The sequence below is a fragment of the Lactuca virosa genome, chromosome 2 (genome assembly GCF_052849685.1).
Source record: "Lactuca virosa cultivar CGN04683 chromosome 2, Lactuca_virosa_CGN04683_v6, whole genome shotgun sequence".
NCBI classification, from domain to species: domain Eukaryota; kingdom Viridiplantae; phylum Streptophyta; class Magnoliopsida; order Asterales; family Asteraceae; genus Lactuca; species Lactuca virosa.
Window position 1 is genome coordinate 195225877 of NC_136427.1, and position 16739 is coordinate 195242615.

Here is a 16739-nt window from a genome sequence, read left to right on the forward strand (position 1 = left end):
CAACTCTGCCAACCTCTCAGCGGAGGAGCTCTTACTGATAGCAAGGAAGTGAGCGCTCTTCGTCAACCAGTCCACAATCACCCAAATTGCATCGACGCCCCTCGCAGTCCTTGGCAATTTGGTGATAAAATCCATGGTAATCTGTTCCCACTTCCACTCGGGGACCTCCAACGACTGCAACTTACCATGCGGCCTCTGGTGCTTGGCCTTAACCCTGCGACAGGTCAAACACCTCTCAACAACCCATGCTACATCCCTCTTCATACAGGGCCACCAATAATCTCTTCTCAGGTCCAAATACATCTTAGTGGCCCCGGGATGGATCGAAAACCTCGATCGGTGTGCCTCCTCCATCAATATGGTACGTGCCCGGCGCACAAATGGCACCCAGATCCGACCCTGGAAGGTCATAAGCCCTCTGCTATCGGTAACAAACTCCGATACATATCCGATAACCCGCTCTCTCTTGCGGTTCTCCGGTCTCACGGCCTCAGCCTGGGCCCCTCGGATGGTGTCCAACACCGGAGTCATCACTGTCAATCTCATACAAACGTCCCGTATCGGGGCGCTCTCCGCCCTACGACTCAGGGCATCGGCTACAACGTTAGCCTTGCCCGGGTGGTACAGGATCTCACAATCGTAATCCTTTACCACGTCCAACCATCTCCTCTGGCGCATATTCAGGTTGGGTTGATCCATCAAGTACTTCAAGCTCTTGTGGTCCGTGTATATGGTACACCGAACCCCATACAGATAGTGACGCCAGATCTTGAGGGTGAACACTACAGCCCCCAACTCCAGATCGTAGGTGGGATACCTCGTCTCGTGAGGCTTCAGCTGCCTCGATGCGTATGCTATCACATGCCCTCTCTGCATCAGCACTGCTCCCAGCCCCGATATCGATGCGTCACAATACACCACAAAGTCCTCCATCCCCTCCGGAAGGGCTAACACTGGGGCTTCGCACAGTCTCTGGCGAAGTGTCTCGAAGGAGGCCTGCTGCTCTGGTCCCCATGAAAAAGCAACGCCCTTCCGGGTCAACCTGGTGAGTGGCACGTCGATCTTGGAGAAATCCCTGATAAATCTCCGATAATAGCCAGCCAACCCTAAGAAACTCCTGATCTCGGTGGGGGATCTCGACACCTCCCAACTCATAACCGCCTCAATCTTGGCCGGGTCGACCAATATCCCATTCTGGTTAACGAGGTGCCCTAGGAACTGGACCTCTCGTAACCAGAAATCACACTTGGAGAATTTGGCATAAAGCCTCTCCGATCTCAAAACTCCAAGTAACTCTCTCAAATGCTCCTCATGCTGCTCTCTGGATCTCGAATACACCAGTATATCATCGATGAACACGATCACCGAACGGTCCAACATCGGTCTGCATACTCTGTTCATGAGATCCATGAACGCCGCCGGTGCATTGGTGACCCCGAAAGGCATCACCACGAACTCGTAATGCCCGTAACGAGTCCTGAACGCTGTCTTCTGGATATCCTCATCTCGTACTCTCATCTGATGATATCCAGACCTCAAGTCGATCTTGGAAAACCAAGACGCTCCATGCAACTGATCGAATAAATCGTCGATCCTCGGTAAGGGGTAACGGTTCTTGACCGTCAGTTTGTTCAGCTCCCAGTAATCAATGCACATCCGGTGTAAACCATCCTTTTTCTTGACAAAAAGGATCGGCGCTCCCCACGGCGAGCTACTCGGCCGTATAAACCCCTTCCCCAGCAGCTCCTGAAGCTGCGAGGATAACTCCTGCATCTCTGGTGGCGCAAGGCGATAGGGCGCCTTGGCGATAGGCGCTGCCCCCGGAACCAAATCAATACGGAACTCTACCTGCCTCTCGGGAGGCACACCCGGCAACTCCTCGGGGAAAACATCTGGGAACTCGCGCACTATCGGGACCTCATCGATCGACCTCGGTCTCTCTGCATCTACTCTCGTATCCACCACATAAGCCACAAACCCACTACAGCCCTGCTGTAAACTCTGCCTCGCTCTAGCGGCCGAACAAAATGCTGACCCAGAACGGGAACCCTCGCCGTACACCGTAAGTACTCCCCCACTGGGGTCTCGTATCGTCATCAACTGTCGCTCACAGTCAATCACAGCTCCGAAATGGCTCAACCAATCCATGCCCACTATGACACATACGTCCCCCATAGCAATCGGGACCAGATCTATCGGAAACTCGACACCGAAGATCTCGAGTACACATCCTCGAATCACATCAGTAGCATACACCGCTCGCTCGTCAGCTATGGAAACTCGTAGAGGTCGACTCAACGCCTCACGCTGGGTACTGATGTGCTGACTAAACGCTAGTGACACAAAAGACCGAATCGCACCCGAGTCAAATAACACCAAGGCAGGTACAGAACACACAAGAAATGTACCAGCTACCACATCGGGTGCTGCGCGGACCTCCTCCGTTGTCAACTGGAAGGCTCTCCCGCGAGCCTTCGGCGCCTCAGCCTTCGCCGGCCGACTCTCTGTAGCTCGAACAGCAACAGGAGCAGATCCCTGAGAAGCTCCCTGAGCTGACCCTCGTAACTGTGGACACTCGGCCTTCCGGTGTCCGGTCTGGTTGCAGTGAAAACAGACTGCAAACCCCTTGGGGCAATCCTTGGCCATATGCCCCTCCTTGCCACATTTGTAGCAAGACCCTGCTCTGCACACTCCATCATGACTCTTGCCGCACTTGCCACAAGTGCGGCCCCTCTGGCTCCCTGATCTCGAATTGGCAGGCTTGGCCCGCTTGGCTGCCGGCTGAGACTGTGCCGGTCGCCGATCCCTCCCCTGAGACTCCGCCTCCTCCCTAGCCTGAGTCTCCAGCTCTATCTCCCTCTTCCGGGCATTTGCCTGAAGCTCGGCAAATGTCCGGTACGTCGAGTTCGCCACGAACTCTCGTATATCCCTCCTCAAAATGCTCAGATATCGGCTCATACGTGCCTGCTCGGAGGACACGTGCTCTGGGCAGAACATCGCCCGCTCATGGAACATCCTGGTGATCACTGTAACAGACTCTGTACCCTGCTTGAGGGTCAAAAACTCCTGGGCCAAACGCTCCCTCTCCACCTGGGGAACGTACTCTTCTCGGAACATAGCAGTGGACCTCTCCCAGGTCACTGCAACAAGCTCAGTAGGCGAATAGTGCGCCGTCACAAACTTCCACCAGTCCTTCGCTCCCAAGCGAAGCTGGTTCAACGCGAACCGGACTCTCAAATGCTCTGGAGATGAGCAAGTAAAGAAACACCCCTCAATGTCTGATATCCACCTCATCGCTGCAATCGGGTCCTGGGTCCCATCAAACTCCGGTGGTTTTGTGTTGCTGAACTCACGAAACAGCAACACATCACCACCCTGCGGCCTAGTCGCAGCTATAGCTGCAGTGGCCGCAGCAACCGCAGCCTCAGAAAGAGCAGCGTATCTCTCGTCAAATGTCTCTATCAGTGTGGTCTTGATAGACCCGAACATCTCTGGTATCTCTGCCCTGATGGCCGCAGCCACCTCCTCATGAATGATCCTACGGATCTCCTCATCACTAGTACCGTTGCTCTCTGGTGTGTGGCGTGTCCCAACCATGATGTCTCTGAAATGAAACATAATAAATATCAGGGACTCACTCGAGTATACTCGCACTCAATAACTCCACCCTACTTGCTCCTTAGTACCCAATGGATTCTTACTTAGGGTGCGCACTACTCCGGTGTCTTCAGTAGTACGGGCCCTATACTACCGTCCACACCGCATCAGCATCCACTCTAAGTCCTCCTCCTTGGATCCCAAGTCCCAAGTACTCTACTCTCTTTAACCATATGCTACTCACTAGCAGCTCTCTCATAAACTCCTCGCTGCTATCTAAACACTCTCAAGTATCCCTAGCAGCAAAACTCCTAGACTAAGGCATCACATATCAGGCCACTCTAGTCCTAATAAGAATACATAGTCTACTCTAGCATGCATAGCATAACTCATCATATATCATAACATATTATATCTCATAACACTAATTACAAGGGTATTTTGGGAAATCACCGTTCGGGCGCTGGCTGATCGTACACACGGCTCTGCTCTGTTTGTCTCAAAACTCTTTTTACTCTTTTAAAAAGTTTTTAGTCATCAAAATTTCTCTCAAATCCTCAGTTTGAGTTCAGATACGCCCGAAGATGAATCTGAATCCCTCAAACCAAGGCTCTGATACCAACTTGTAACACCCAAATTTTCAAAACAATTTTTTTCACATTTTATAAAACACGTTTTCATTCATAATCGTGATAAAAACACCATTGTATCACATAACATCATCTCCCAAGATCATAATAAAATCTCCCCGCGTGTGTACTGATCAAGCCGGCGCCTTCCCGCGATCCTCGTTGGTACCTGAGACACATAATACAACACTGTAAGCATAAATGCCTAGTGAGTTCCCCAAAATACCGCACATAACACATATTAGCCACTCGAGGCTATAACTCTGTTTGACAATCTGGTCAAAGTGTCTCTGTGGGACCCCCCAGTCCCATAACTCTGTGGGCCCTCTGGCCCTAACTCTATGGGTCCTCTGACCCTAACTCTGTGGACCTTCCGGTCCTAACTCTGAAAACTCTGTAACATACATAACATATAACACATAGAAATCACATCATGCAAAAGCATACACAATACTCTGTCTCATAGCTCTAATTACCACTCTAGGTAAAGTATAGTGAGAAGACTCACCTCGGTTAACTCGGTAAAGCTCGAACTCTGTAAAGTCGGGTCTAGCCTCCGCATAATCATATGAAATAAACACTCTGAATCAATACATCTCTCAAGGCTAGACTATTCCTCCTCTTAGTACTCTCAGAAGGGTAAAAGACCATTTTACCCCTCTCATGGCTCAAAGACCCTAAAGTTGACCAAACCCTAAAAGTCAATAAAGGTCAACGATCAAACTTTGACCCGACTCGCCGAGTGCACTTGGGCAACTCGGCGAGTCTACACGTGACCACTATCTTTCTGATCTCGCATGACACGTCGAGTCTTTCCCCTTACTCGACGGGTGACACCTGGCATGAATCGCGGGGCCGCCCCGACTCAACTCGTCGAGTCTGTTCATGGACTCGGCGAGTTCCGCCTTGAACTCCAGTCCTCTAATTCCCTCCGACTCACTGAGTCAACCCTATGCTCCATGAGTCGTCACAGATCGCGAGTCGCGGGGCTACCCGACTCTACTCGTCGAGTCCGTTCATGGACTCGGCGAGTTCATTCCATGCACATCCTCAAACAACTTCCTGAGGTCAGATCCAGTCCTCTAACCAATAGATCTATCATTCCCAAACCCAATAACCACGTAAAGTTTCCATCTTGATGCACATACAACATCTATTTGATCATATATGATTATTTAGCCCCAAATACCATAACTCAAGGTCATAGCCTCCATTGTTATTCAAAAAGCTTAATGAATAAGGCTCTCTGGACCTCCATGGATCCAGATCCAAAGCCTCCTCATCATAAGGGACTATTTGGGCTTCAAATCTAAGCAACAAAGGGTCTAAGAAACCCTAAATCCATATGATCATCATAAGAACAGAAGGGGAGTCGAATTACTACCTCAAATGTGAAGATCTTAGCTAAAAATCCACAGAATAGCAATCTCCTATGCTTCCTCTTGGCTAGTACCTCCTTCTTCTTGCTAAACAACACTCCCAAGGTCAAAAAATGGCTTCCTTCCTCTCCCAAAACGCTCAAGCACTCTAGGGTTTCTCTCTATGACTGGTGACCTCAAATGGCAGCCATAAGGGCCTTTAAATAGTCCCCAAACCCGAGAAATTAGGGTTTCATTAAACAGCGTGGACTCGCCGAGTCCACGTATGGACTCGCCGAGTCCAGTCATTAACCCGGATGGAGATTCGCGACTCTACTCGGCGAGTCTGAGCGCCTACTCGCCGAGTCTCTCTCCAAAACTCAATAAAATACATAATTTAAGATACCTGGGAATCCGGATGTTACACAACACCTCTCGCAGTATTCGATAACTTCGTAATAAAATCCATGGTGATCTGCTCCCACTTCCATAGGGAACCTCCAAAGGCTGCAATTTGCCATGAGGGCACTGGTCCTCGACGTTGACCTTCTGACAGGTCAAACATCGCTCCACAAACCAGGCCACATCTCTCTTCATACATGGCCACCAGTAACTATGCTTCAGGTCGAGATACATCTTGGTAGCCCCTGGATGAATATAAAATATCGACTTGTGGGCCTCCTCCATCAAAATTCGTCGGGCCCAACCCGCATATGGTACCCAAACCCGCCCATGAAGTGTCAAAAGCCCTCGGCTGTCGATATCAAAGGCTGAAATCTGGCCGATCACCCGCTCACTTTTCCGATTTTCTTATTTTATGGCCTTCGACTGTGCTTATTTGATAATCTATAAAATTGGGGTCATCACAGTCATCCTCATGCACACATCCCGAATCGGGGAAATCACCGCCCTCCGGCTTAAGGTGTCGGCCACCACGTTGGCCTTGCTCGGGTGATACAGAATCTCATAATCGTAGTCTTTCACTACATCCAACCACCTCCTTTGCCTCATATTCACTTTGGCTGATCCATAAGATATCTCAGGCTGTTATGGTCTGTGTAGATGGTACACTAAACACCATAAAGATAGTGGTGCCAAATCTTGAGGGTGAAAACCACCACCTCCAACTCCAAATCATGCGTGGGATACTTCTGTTTGTGAGGCTTTAACTGCCTCGAAGCGTATACAATCACTTGCCCCCTCTGCATCAACACCACACCTAACCTTGCAATGGATGCATCACAGTAGACCACAAAATCCTCAACTCCCTCAGGGAGGGCAAGTACCGGAGCCTCACATAGTATCTGGCGGAGAGTCTTAAATGATGCCTACTGCTCCGACCCCCAACTAAACACAACATCCTTCATTGTCAACCTGGTGAGAGGAACAACAATCTTGGAGAAATCTCTAATGAATCTACGATAATATCCCGCCAAGCCGAGGAAGCTCCGAATCTCAGATGGAGATCTCAACACTTCCCACTGCATCACCGCCTCTATTTTGTTTGGGTCGACCAAGATACCGTTTTGGTTGACGAGGTGTCCCAGAAACTGAACCTCGAACATCTAGAAGTCGCATTTGGAGAACTTGGCGTAGAGAATCTCCATCCTCAAAACCCCAAGAATCTCGTGTAAATGCTCCTCGTGCCGCTCTCTGGTCTTTGAATAGACCAAAATGTCATCAATGAAGACAATCACTGATCGATCTAACATAGGCCTACACACCTGGTTCATGAGATCCATGAACACCGCCAGTGCGTTGGTGAGCCCATAAGGCATCACCACGAACTCGTAATTCCCATAGCAAGTTTGGAAGATCGTCTTATAAATATCCCTCCTCTCGCACCATCATCTGATGTTAGCCGGACCTTAAATCGATCTTAGAAAACTAAGATGCCCCTTGTAGCTGGTCGAAGAGATCATCGATCCTCGAAAATAGATAACGGTTTTTCACCGCCAGCTTGTTCAACTCCCGGTAATCGATGCACATCCAGTGTGAACCATCCTTATTTCTGATAAAAAGACCGGTGCTCCCCAAGGAGAACTGCTCGGCCGAATAAACCCTTTTCCTAACAGCTCCTGCAGATGAGAGGATAATTCCTGCATCTCAGGAGGTGAAAGGCGGTACAGTGCCTTGGCAATCGACGCTGCACCCGGAATCAAATCGATCCGAAACTCCACTTGCCTCGCAGGAGGCACACCTAGTAAATCCTCGAGAAAAACATTGGGATAATCACGTACCACAGGACATCATAAATAGAAGTTGATCCCTTCTCCTCAACCCGAGTATCCACTACATATGCTATATATCCCATACACCCATGCTGCAAACTCTGTCTCACCCTAGCGACAAAGCAGAAAGCTGATCCCGACCTAGTACCCTCACCGTAGATAGTCAACACTCCCCCACTAGGGTCTCGAATCGTCACCATCTGACGCTCACAGTCGATCAGACCCCCAAACCAGCTCAACCAATCCATACAACGATCACACAGACATATCCCATAACAATAGGGATAAGATCTATAGAGACTCTCAAAGGCCTGCTCAAGGTCTCTCGTGTAATACTAAACCCGCGACAAAAGGATGATGACAAAAAAGATCTACTCGCACCCGATTCAAACAGCACAAGCGCAGGTACATAATTCACAAGAAAAGTACCTACACAATCAATAATATAAGCAACATAAATAAATCAGTAGAAATAGTAAAGAACACATACCAGCCACGACGTGTGGAGCTGCTCGGGCCTCACCTGCTGTCAACTGAAATACTCTCCCTCGAGCCCTTGGCGCCTCAGCCTTCCCCTGTCGGCCATCGGTAATACGTAGGGTCGTGGGGGTGGGAGTCTGAACCGCCCTAGATGCAAGCTGAGGACACTCGAACCTCATGTGACCCATCTGGTCGCAATTGAAGCAAACCCAAAATCCATTGGGGCAATCTCTAGCCAAATGCCCCTCCTTTCCACACAAGTAGCAAGTCGATCCTGACTGACATGGTCCCTCATGTCCCTTGCCACACTTTTCTGGCCTCCAGATATCTGATTAGCAGGCTTAGGCCGCTTAGTCGCCAACTGCGACTGTACTGGCCTCCTATCTCTCACCTGGGTCTCCCTCTCCTCCCTAGCCTGGGTCTCCAACTCAATCTCTTTCCTCCTGTCATTGGTCTGTAGCTCAGCTAATGTCCGCTACGTAGTGTTCGCCACAAACTCACGGATATCCCTCCTCAGAATGCTCAAATACCGACTCATACGTGGCTGCTCCGTGGACACATGCTCAGGGAAAAACAAGTCCCTCACATGAAACATCCTGGTGATCTCAGTCACCGTATCTGTCTTCTGCTTAAGAGACAAGAAATCTTAGGCTAATCTTTCCTGATCAACCACGGGTACAAACTCATCCTTTAACATCTCAGTAAACCTATCCCAAGTCACCGCATAACGCTCTATAATAGTATAATCGGCTGTCACAAACTTCCACCAATCCTTTGCTCCTAAGCGAAGCAGGTTCAGCGCGAAACGAACCCTCAGATTCTCCGGACAGGAGCAAGTGTAAAAACATCCCTCGACATCAGAGATCCATCTCACAGCAACAATCAGTACCTGGGTCCCATCAAAACTGGGTGGCTTCGTGTTGTTGAACTCTCGGTACCACAACGAATCACCCCCCTACGATCGCGCAATAGCAATAGCTGCAGTGGCTGTGACAACAGCAGCCTCAGTGACGGTGGCATAACGCTCATCAAAAGTCTCAATCAGTATGGTCTTGATAGATCCAAATATCTCTGGAATATCCCATTTGATTGCTGCGGCCACCTCAGTGGCAATAATCCTGGGGATCTCATCATCACTGGCACTCAGCCTCTCGAGGTCGCTGGAGCCTGATCCTCGGGTAACCACCATACCGAAACACACAAGAAAACCATCAGAAATCAGGCTAAAACGCATACACCGACACCTACACCCTCCTATAAGTTCCTTAGTTCCTTAAGATTCCTTCTTGAGACACATATGAATCCGGTGCTTTCAGTATTATGGGTCTATTACTACCTTCCACACCAAATCGTATGTCTCAAGTCGTCCTCTCAAGACCGTAAGTCACATAGACTCTATTTCCTCAGATCAACTATAGACTCGCCCTGCTGGTTCCTTAGAACCATGACTAAGCATCTAGAGAATACTTCTAGACTGCTCCCCAACACTGCTCTGCCTTACAAGATCACCGTTATCCTTGCCATTTTCTTCGCGCATTCCAATTGTACACAATACGAGACTCGATAGAAATTCAAATAAATTATTCTACCTCAAATCCACAACCAAACAAGGAACATGAAGAAAGGCTAAATCAGACATTCTAAGGCTATAAAATCCTAACTATGTACAATTATATAGCATACACTAAGCAAATAATAATGACATATTCAATCTCATAAGAATGAACTCCTTGGTTAAATGCATCACAAATCAGGCAACACTATCACACCATTCCTGCAGGATTCCTTACCCTACCACTACCTAGCATGCAATTCTAGCAGCTCATAAAATATCAGCTCTACACTACTCATATTATAAATTGAGGTATTTTGGGAAACTACCGCTCGAGCTCTTGTTGATTTTACACACTGCTTCACTGGGTTTTTCTCCTGTAAAAATCTTCATTTCTCTGTTAAGTTTTTGTAAAAATTTTCAGATCCTTAGTTTGAGTTTGAAATCACCCAGAGGTTCATCCAAATCCCTCAAACCGCGACTCTGATACCAAATTGTAACACCTCAATTTTAAACCAAAATTTTCATTTTTAATTTCCCAAAATTAAGTTTCACAAACTAACTCATCCAAAAACATAAGTTTCTAAAACAAACATCATCACAAGATATTAGAGTATCTCAAACTGTCCCGATAACAAATCTCCCAACAAATGTGTACAACCAAACCTTCGCCTTCCCGTGGTCCTCAGAAGTACCTGGAACACATAAAGCAACATTACAACCGACAATTTCCTTGTCCATAACCTACTTTGCATAAAGTATGTTATGACAGTGACAATGCTTTAAGCTTGGCAAAGAATCCATACATCATAAGAAGATTAAACATATTGATGTTAGATTGAATTTCATTCATGATGTTATTCAAGAATGTAGGTTCTCTATTGAGAAGATAGTTACTAAATAAAACCCAAAAAATATGTTGAAAAAGGCGTTACCAATAGAAAAGTTCAAGCATTTCTTGGACTTCGTGAATGTTCGTTGGTGTCAAGTCCCTTCGGGGCAAACTCATAAGAAAGAGATGACTTTTAGGAATCCTTGATTGTAACGCTTGGTTTAGGTATTTGTCAGTTTCCAATATTTTTAGAGCTTTGGGCTGGGAATCGACGAGTTGGGAAGCTCCAACTCGTCGAGTAGAGATCACATTGGACGCGGGGTGAAGGACCTAATCGACGAGTTGGAAGGCACCAACTCAAGGAGTAGGAGTTAGAAAGGGAAAAACTAATTTTTAGGGTTTGTACCCTATTTAAAGGCCTTCAGCCTCACTTGTAGCCTCCCTTATCACCCCCTTTGTCCAGAGAAACCGTAAATCAAGTCTCATCTCCCATTTTGTGTGTATATGAGCTTGGAAAGTGATTCTTGGTGCTCTTTTGGAAGGAACTTGAAGCTTGAAGAGGTTGGATTGAGTGGAAGGTAGTAGATCCTGGATTTCCTCCAGGGTGGCAACCATTTTAAGGTATAAAGTCGAAACATTGACCTTCCATTGCTTAGATCTCCTTCTATGAAAGTTTATGGCCATTATTAGCCTATTTTGGTACCATTCTTGGTTTTGAGCATGATAAGAAGATATGACTTTAGATCTGGACATCTCAGGGCCTTTGGGGATTTAAAGTTGCCAACTTTATCAAGTCTTGTCCCTCCTTCATGCTCTAGGTCCCTTGACAAGGTTTGATTAAGTGTTTTTAGCCTTTAATGCCTTGCATGGATGTAAAGTTAGCAACTTTACGTGGTATTTTAACCCTAGGGAGTTGGATATGAAGTTTGGGACCTTGGATCCCACTGGAAAGGACTGAACTTAAAAAGAGACTGAAGGAACTCGTTGAGTCCCTTAGTCGACTCGACGAGTCGGGTAGGGTTTACCCGTTTTCGAGATTATGGATGAGTGCAATGAAGGATTAGAGTTTTGGTCTGCATGAGTTTGCGGTCTTCTGGACATTAAGGAACTCGACGAGTTACATTGGTAACTCGGGGAGTTGACGAGTTACTCAGGTGACTCGACGAGTTGCTGGATGCACTCGACGAGTTGAGGTCAACATTGACTGTTGACCTTGACTATTGACTTTGACTTTGACCAGGAGTTGATTAGGGTTGACCATTCAGTATTTTAGGCTTTTTGGTATTGGGCCTTCGCGGATTAGGTCCATTGATGGCTTTATGGGCATTATAGTGTTGGGCATTTGTTTGGGCTTAGGCCTCAGTCTTGGATCATACTAGTCCAAGGGTAGAATGGTCATTTTACCCCATATATGGATTAGGGATTATAGTATGGAACCCAATTTGCTAATTGGGTGTACTGATTGGTATTGATAGCTCGGGAAGTCGGCAGAGCAGCAACTAAGGATGTCATTCGGGAAGCTTCTGCATTCGAGGTGAGTCTCCTCACCATACCAATGGGTCTAAGGCACCAAGGCCGGCCCATTTATCTAGTTATGATGATTATTGCGGATGTGCTATTGATACATTATGTATTTATGTGAAGACCATGCAGGGGTTCCCATGGCAAGTAGTTATATATGTGGTATGCTAGTTGATTGTATAGTATTTGGTATGCTAGTTATCTTTGTGATACTTGCATGGAAGACCCCGGGGAGTTCCCGAGGCAGTTGAATATAAGACCATGTGGGGGTTCCTATGGCATTTCAGGCTAAGACCATGTGGGGGTTCCCATGACAGTGGTCTAAGACCATGATGGGGGTTCCTATGGCACCCGATGTAAGACCTTGGAGGGTTTCCAGGGCATCCTTATATGTTTGCATGTTTAGCTCATATGTATGTATGTATGGTTTGATTGGTAGTTAGAGAAGACCATGTGGGGGTTCCCATGGCAGGAAGACCATGTGGGGGTTCCCATGACAGGTAGTTAAGACCACGTGGGGGTTCCAGTGGTACCAGGTATAAGACCCTGGAGGGTTTCCATGGCTTCCTTATATGATTATATGCAGGGCTTATGTGATTGATATGGTTTATGTAGCTATTATAGCTGATATGGATTATGTGGTTATGTGGATTGTGTGGGGTATGCTCTGGGGAACTCACTAAGCTTCGTGCTTACGGGACAATTTTGGTTTCAGGTATCATCGATTTGGGAAGGAAGGGCCCAACTTGATCGCAGTGCACAAACCTATGTTTTCCGCAATGAATGATTTTGGGATGAACTCTGATAAATGTTTTACTTAACTATGTTTTGAAATGTTTGAAATAAATGGTATCAATGTTTTGAGTATATTAAAAAGGAATTTTTTACCCTTGATTTTTGGGTCGTTACATTGATAGTCGAAGATAATTCAAGTCATGGTGGAGACTGTTTAGTGTGACTTGGAATTTGATGATTCAAGTAAATAAACCGACTCGTAACAAAGTGAAGTAATCTGAATAAAGATTTTGCAGGGATAAATGTTTTGACTAGGCTGAGGGTCGTTAGGTTGTGTACCTGTTTGTTATTCTAGACTTACTTGTATATAGGCTCGACCCTATAGTTGTTAGGGTTCTATAGTTATAAATATTCGTAGTTAGCGTTCCTAATGTATCACTTTCAAAAATAGTCGATTAATAGGAAGAGTTATATGGTTCCTACATTCGGACGTAAGTCGTACCGACCAAACCATGTTATTTCTCTCTGTCATTTTGTATTGCTTTTCTTTGACCGCTTGCTCAACATAAACTTTTATCAAACAGTTTTAACGTGAAATCAAACCACAACACTTATAGTTTTCCTTTTTATTTATTTATTAATTTTACTTCTTCTTCTTCTTTTTTATTTTTATTTTTATTTTTTTATTTTTTAAATGAATTATCAACTAATTGTCATTTGTGGTGTTGCACTAAGCAAGATATAATTTCAAACCTTATTTTCTCCACCTCCTCCATGTATAATTGTTTGTATCGAAACTTTATTTTGATACTTTTGTGGTCAAATTGATATGATATCGTCATCGTTCTATATGTGAACCGTTGACATTCGTTATTGATTTTACAGATTGCTTTGATGTTAGGCTTTAACAGTTCAACATATTTCACAAAGAAATCAGGTGTATTCTTTTCTTAAAGTAGTTTTTACTTTATTGTCAATCATAAAATGTTTTCTAAAAAACACTTATCCGGTAGTGAAAAACGAAAAAAACGAAAAATTGTTGAGGCTTCTTTACAAAAAGAGAAAGGTTCTATGGTTAAATTTTTAAAACCAATGAGTTCCATTGAAGAAAATATTAATTTGAATGAACATGATACTAACTTAAATGAAAATGTTGCTAGTGTTAATGAAGAAAACATTAATTTAAATGAACATGATAATAATTTGAATGAAGAAAATATTAATTTGAATGGACAAGATAAAAACAAAAATGAAAATGTTGCTAGTTTGAATGAAGAAAATATTAATTTAAATGAATATGATACTAATATAAATGAAGAAAATTCTAATGTAAATGGATCTATAGATATTTTTGATCCTAGAAATTGGGATACTCTTGATATTAAATCAAGAGATATTCTAATTGAAAAATGGCCTATTAGAGAAATGAATCTTGTGTTTCCTAAAGATAAATTTTCTAGACATTTTTCATATGCATTTTATACTAGAAAGTTAAATAATGGTTTTTCACGTGATCGAAAACGGTTAGTATACTATAAAAATTTAGATAAAGTTTTTTGTTTTTGTTGTAAAATATTTAAATCTAGTAATCAAAAAAGTTTTTTAACAAATGAATGATATAATGATCGGAAACATCTTAGTGAGAGACTTAAAAAACATGAAAATAGTGATGCACATTTTGTTTGTATGAGTCATTGGAATGAAGCAAAACTAAGATTAGATAAAAACCTTACAATTGATAACGAATTACAACAAGAAATAATAAAAGAAAAAGAACGTTGGAGACAAGTATTAAGAAGAATAATAGCGGCTGTGAAATTCTTATCTAAATATAATTTGTCTTTTCGAGGGTCTAATGAAAAACTTTTTCAAGATAACAATTGTAACTTTTTAGGAGTAATCCAAATGATGGTTGAATATGATGGTACAATGCAAGATCATATAAGAAGAATTGAAAATAATGAAACTCATCATCATTATCTTGGCTATAAAATTCAACATGAACTAATTTCTCTTTTAGGTGACACGGTTAGAAATTCTATCATTAAAATAGTTAAAGAGGCAAAATATTTTTCTATAATTCTTGATTGTACTCCCGATGTGAGTCATCAAGAGCAAATGACTTTGATTGTAAGATATGTGATTTTTTCTTCTAAAAAAATACAAGTTGTTGAATATTTTTTTAGAGTTTTTAAAAGTAGATGATACTTATGGTTTGAGACTTTTTAATGAATTATTAGATGCATTGAAATTGTTAGATCTTAATGTGGGTGATATAAGGGGTCAAGGTTATGATAATAGGTCTAATATGAAAGGAAAACACCAAGGGGTTCAAAAAAGAATGCTTGAAATTAATCCTAGAGCTTTATATATGTCTTGTGCTTGCCTTAGTCTTAACCTTACGGTTAGTGATATGTCACTTTCTTGTGAAAAAACTGTTTCATTTTTTGGAATTGTGCAACGCCTTTATACATTATTTTCTAGTTCTACTAAAAGATGGAAAATATTGTTAGATAATGTTCCAACTTTAACCTTAAAATCATTATCTAATACTCGTTGGGAAAGTAGGATTAAAAGTATAAAAACAATTTGATTTCAAGCTCCTCAAATAAAAGTTGCTTTGCTAAAATTAAGTAAAACAAGTGATGACCCAAAGTCAAAAAGTGAAGCTAAAAGCTTACTTAAATCTTTTGGGAAATTTGAATTTTTAGTTGGTATGGTTATTTTTGGTATGAAGTTTTATTTGCAATTAATATTGTAAGTAAAAAGTTGCAATCTAAATCTATTTGTATTGATACTACTATTAACCAAATAGAAAATATTATGAAGTTTTTTGAAAATTATAGAACATGAAGGTTTTACATCAAGTATGAATATTGCTAACACTATTGCACTTGATATGTATGTAGAGCCCACATTTCCATCAAAACGTCTTGTTGTTAGAAAAAAACAATTTGATGAAAGTGATCATGAAGAAGAAACACAATCGATTGAAGAGTATTTAAAAGTTAATTATTTTTTGGTTGTTGTGGATATGAAAATTTTTTTTTATTAAAAAATAAATTTGAATTAAAATACTTTGAAAGTATTTTTGGGTTTTTAAATGATTCAAAAAAATTAAAGTCATTAAGTGAAAGTGAACTTAAAGAAAGTTGTATAAAGTTTGCTACTACTTTTTCTAAAGAAAATGTTTCTGATGTGGATTCAAGTGAACTTTTTTCAGAATTGAAAGTGTTGAAAATGATTTACCTAATGATATAAATTTTGCTGTTGAAATTTTAGAGTTTGTTAAAGCTGTTGATTGTTACCCAAATACTTTTATTGCATATAACATTTTGTTAACCATTCATGTCACTGTTGCATCTGCAGAGAGAAGTTTTTCAAAGTTAAAGTTATTGAAGAATTATCTAAGATCGTCGATGTCGCAAGAAAGTTTGAACGGATTGGCAATGTTATGTATAGAGAAAGACATGTTAGATAAAATTGATTTGGATAGTATTATTAATGATTTTGCATCAAGAAAAGCTAGGAGAAATATTTTGCTTTAAATTAGTTGTTTTTGTAATGTTGTGACCATATTTGTGTTTTCTAATATTAATAGTGAATTTTATAGCGTTTTATTTCCAACTAATTTTTATTATATTTATGACTTTTGGGGGCCCATTTTTTCTTTTCGTCCTGGGCCCACCATAGCTTTGGACCGGCCCTGGATTACTTAAGTATTAGTTCATTCTTAAAATCTAGATATCTGTTTTTGAATTTGTATTTAATAGTTATTTTATAAAATTCGAAAATTTGGAATTT

At 42.9% G+C, this 16739-nt stretch overlaps 1 protein-coding gene across 1 annotated transcript; it reads left to right on the forward strand.

Moving 5' to 3' along the window:
• Nucleotides 1-13919: 13919 nt before the first annotated feature.
• LOC145158099 (uncharacterized) lies at nucleotides 13920-16483 on the forward strand. Its single transcript, XM_079077043.1, has 6 exons — nucleotides 13920-14458; nucleotides 14576-14859; nucleotides 15122-15223; nucleotides 15782-15942; nucleotides 16059-16143; nucleotides 16218-16483. The coding sequence occupies exons 1-6, from the start codon at nucleotides 13920-13922 to the stop codon at nucleotides 16481-16483; spliced, it is 1437 nt and encodes a 478-aa protein (XP_078933169.1).
• The last annotated feature ends 256 nt before the right edge of the window (nucleotides 16484-16739 follow it).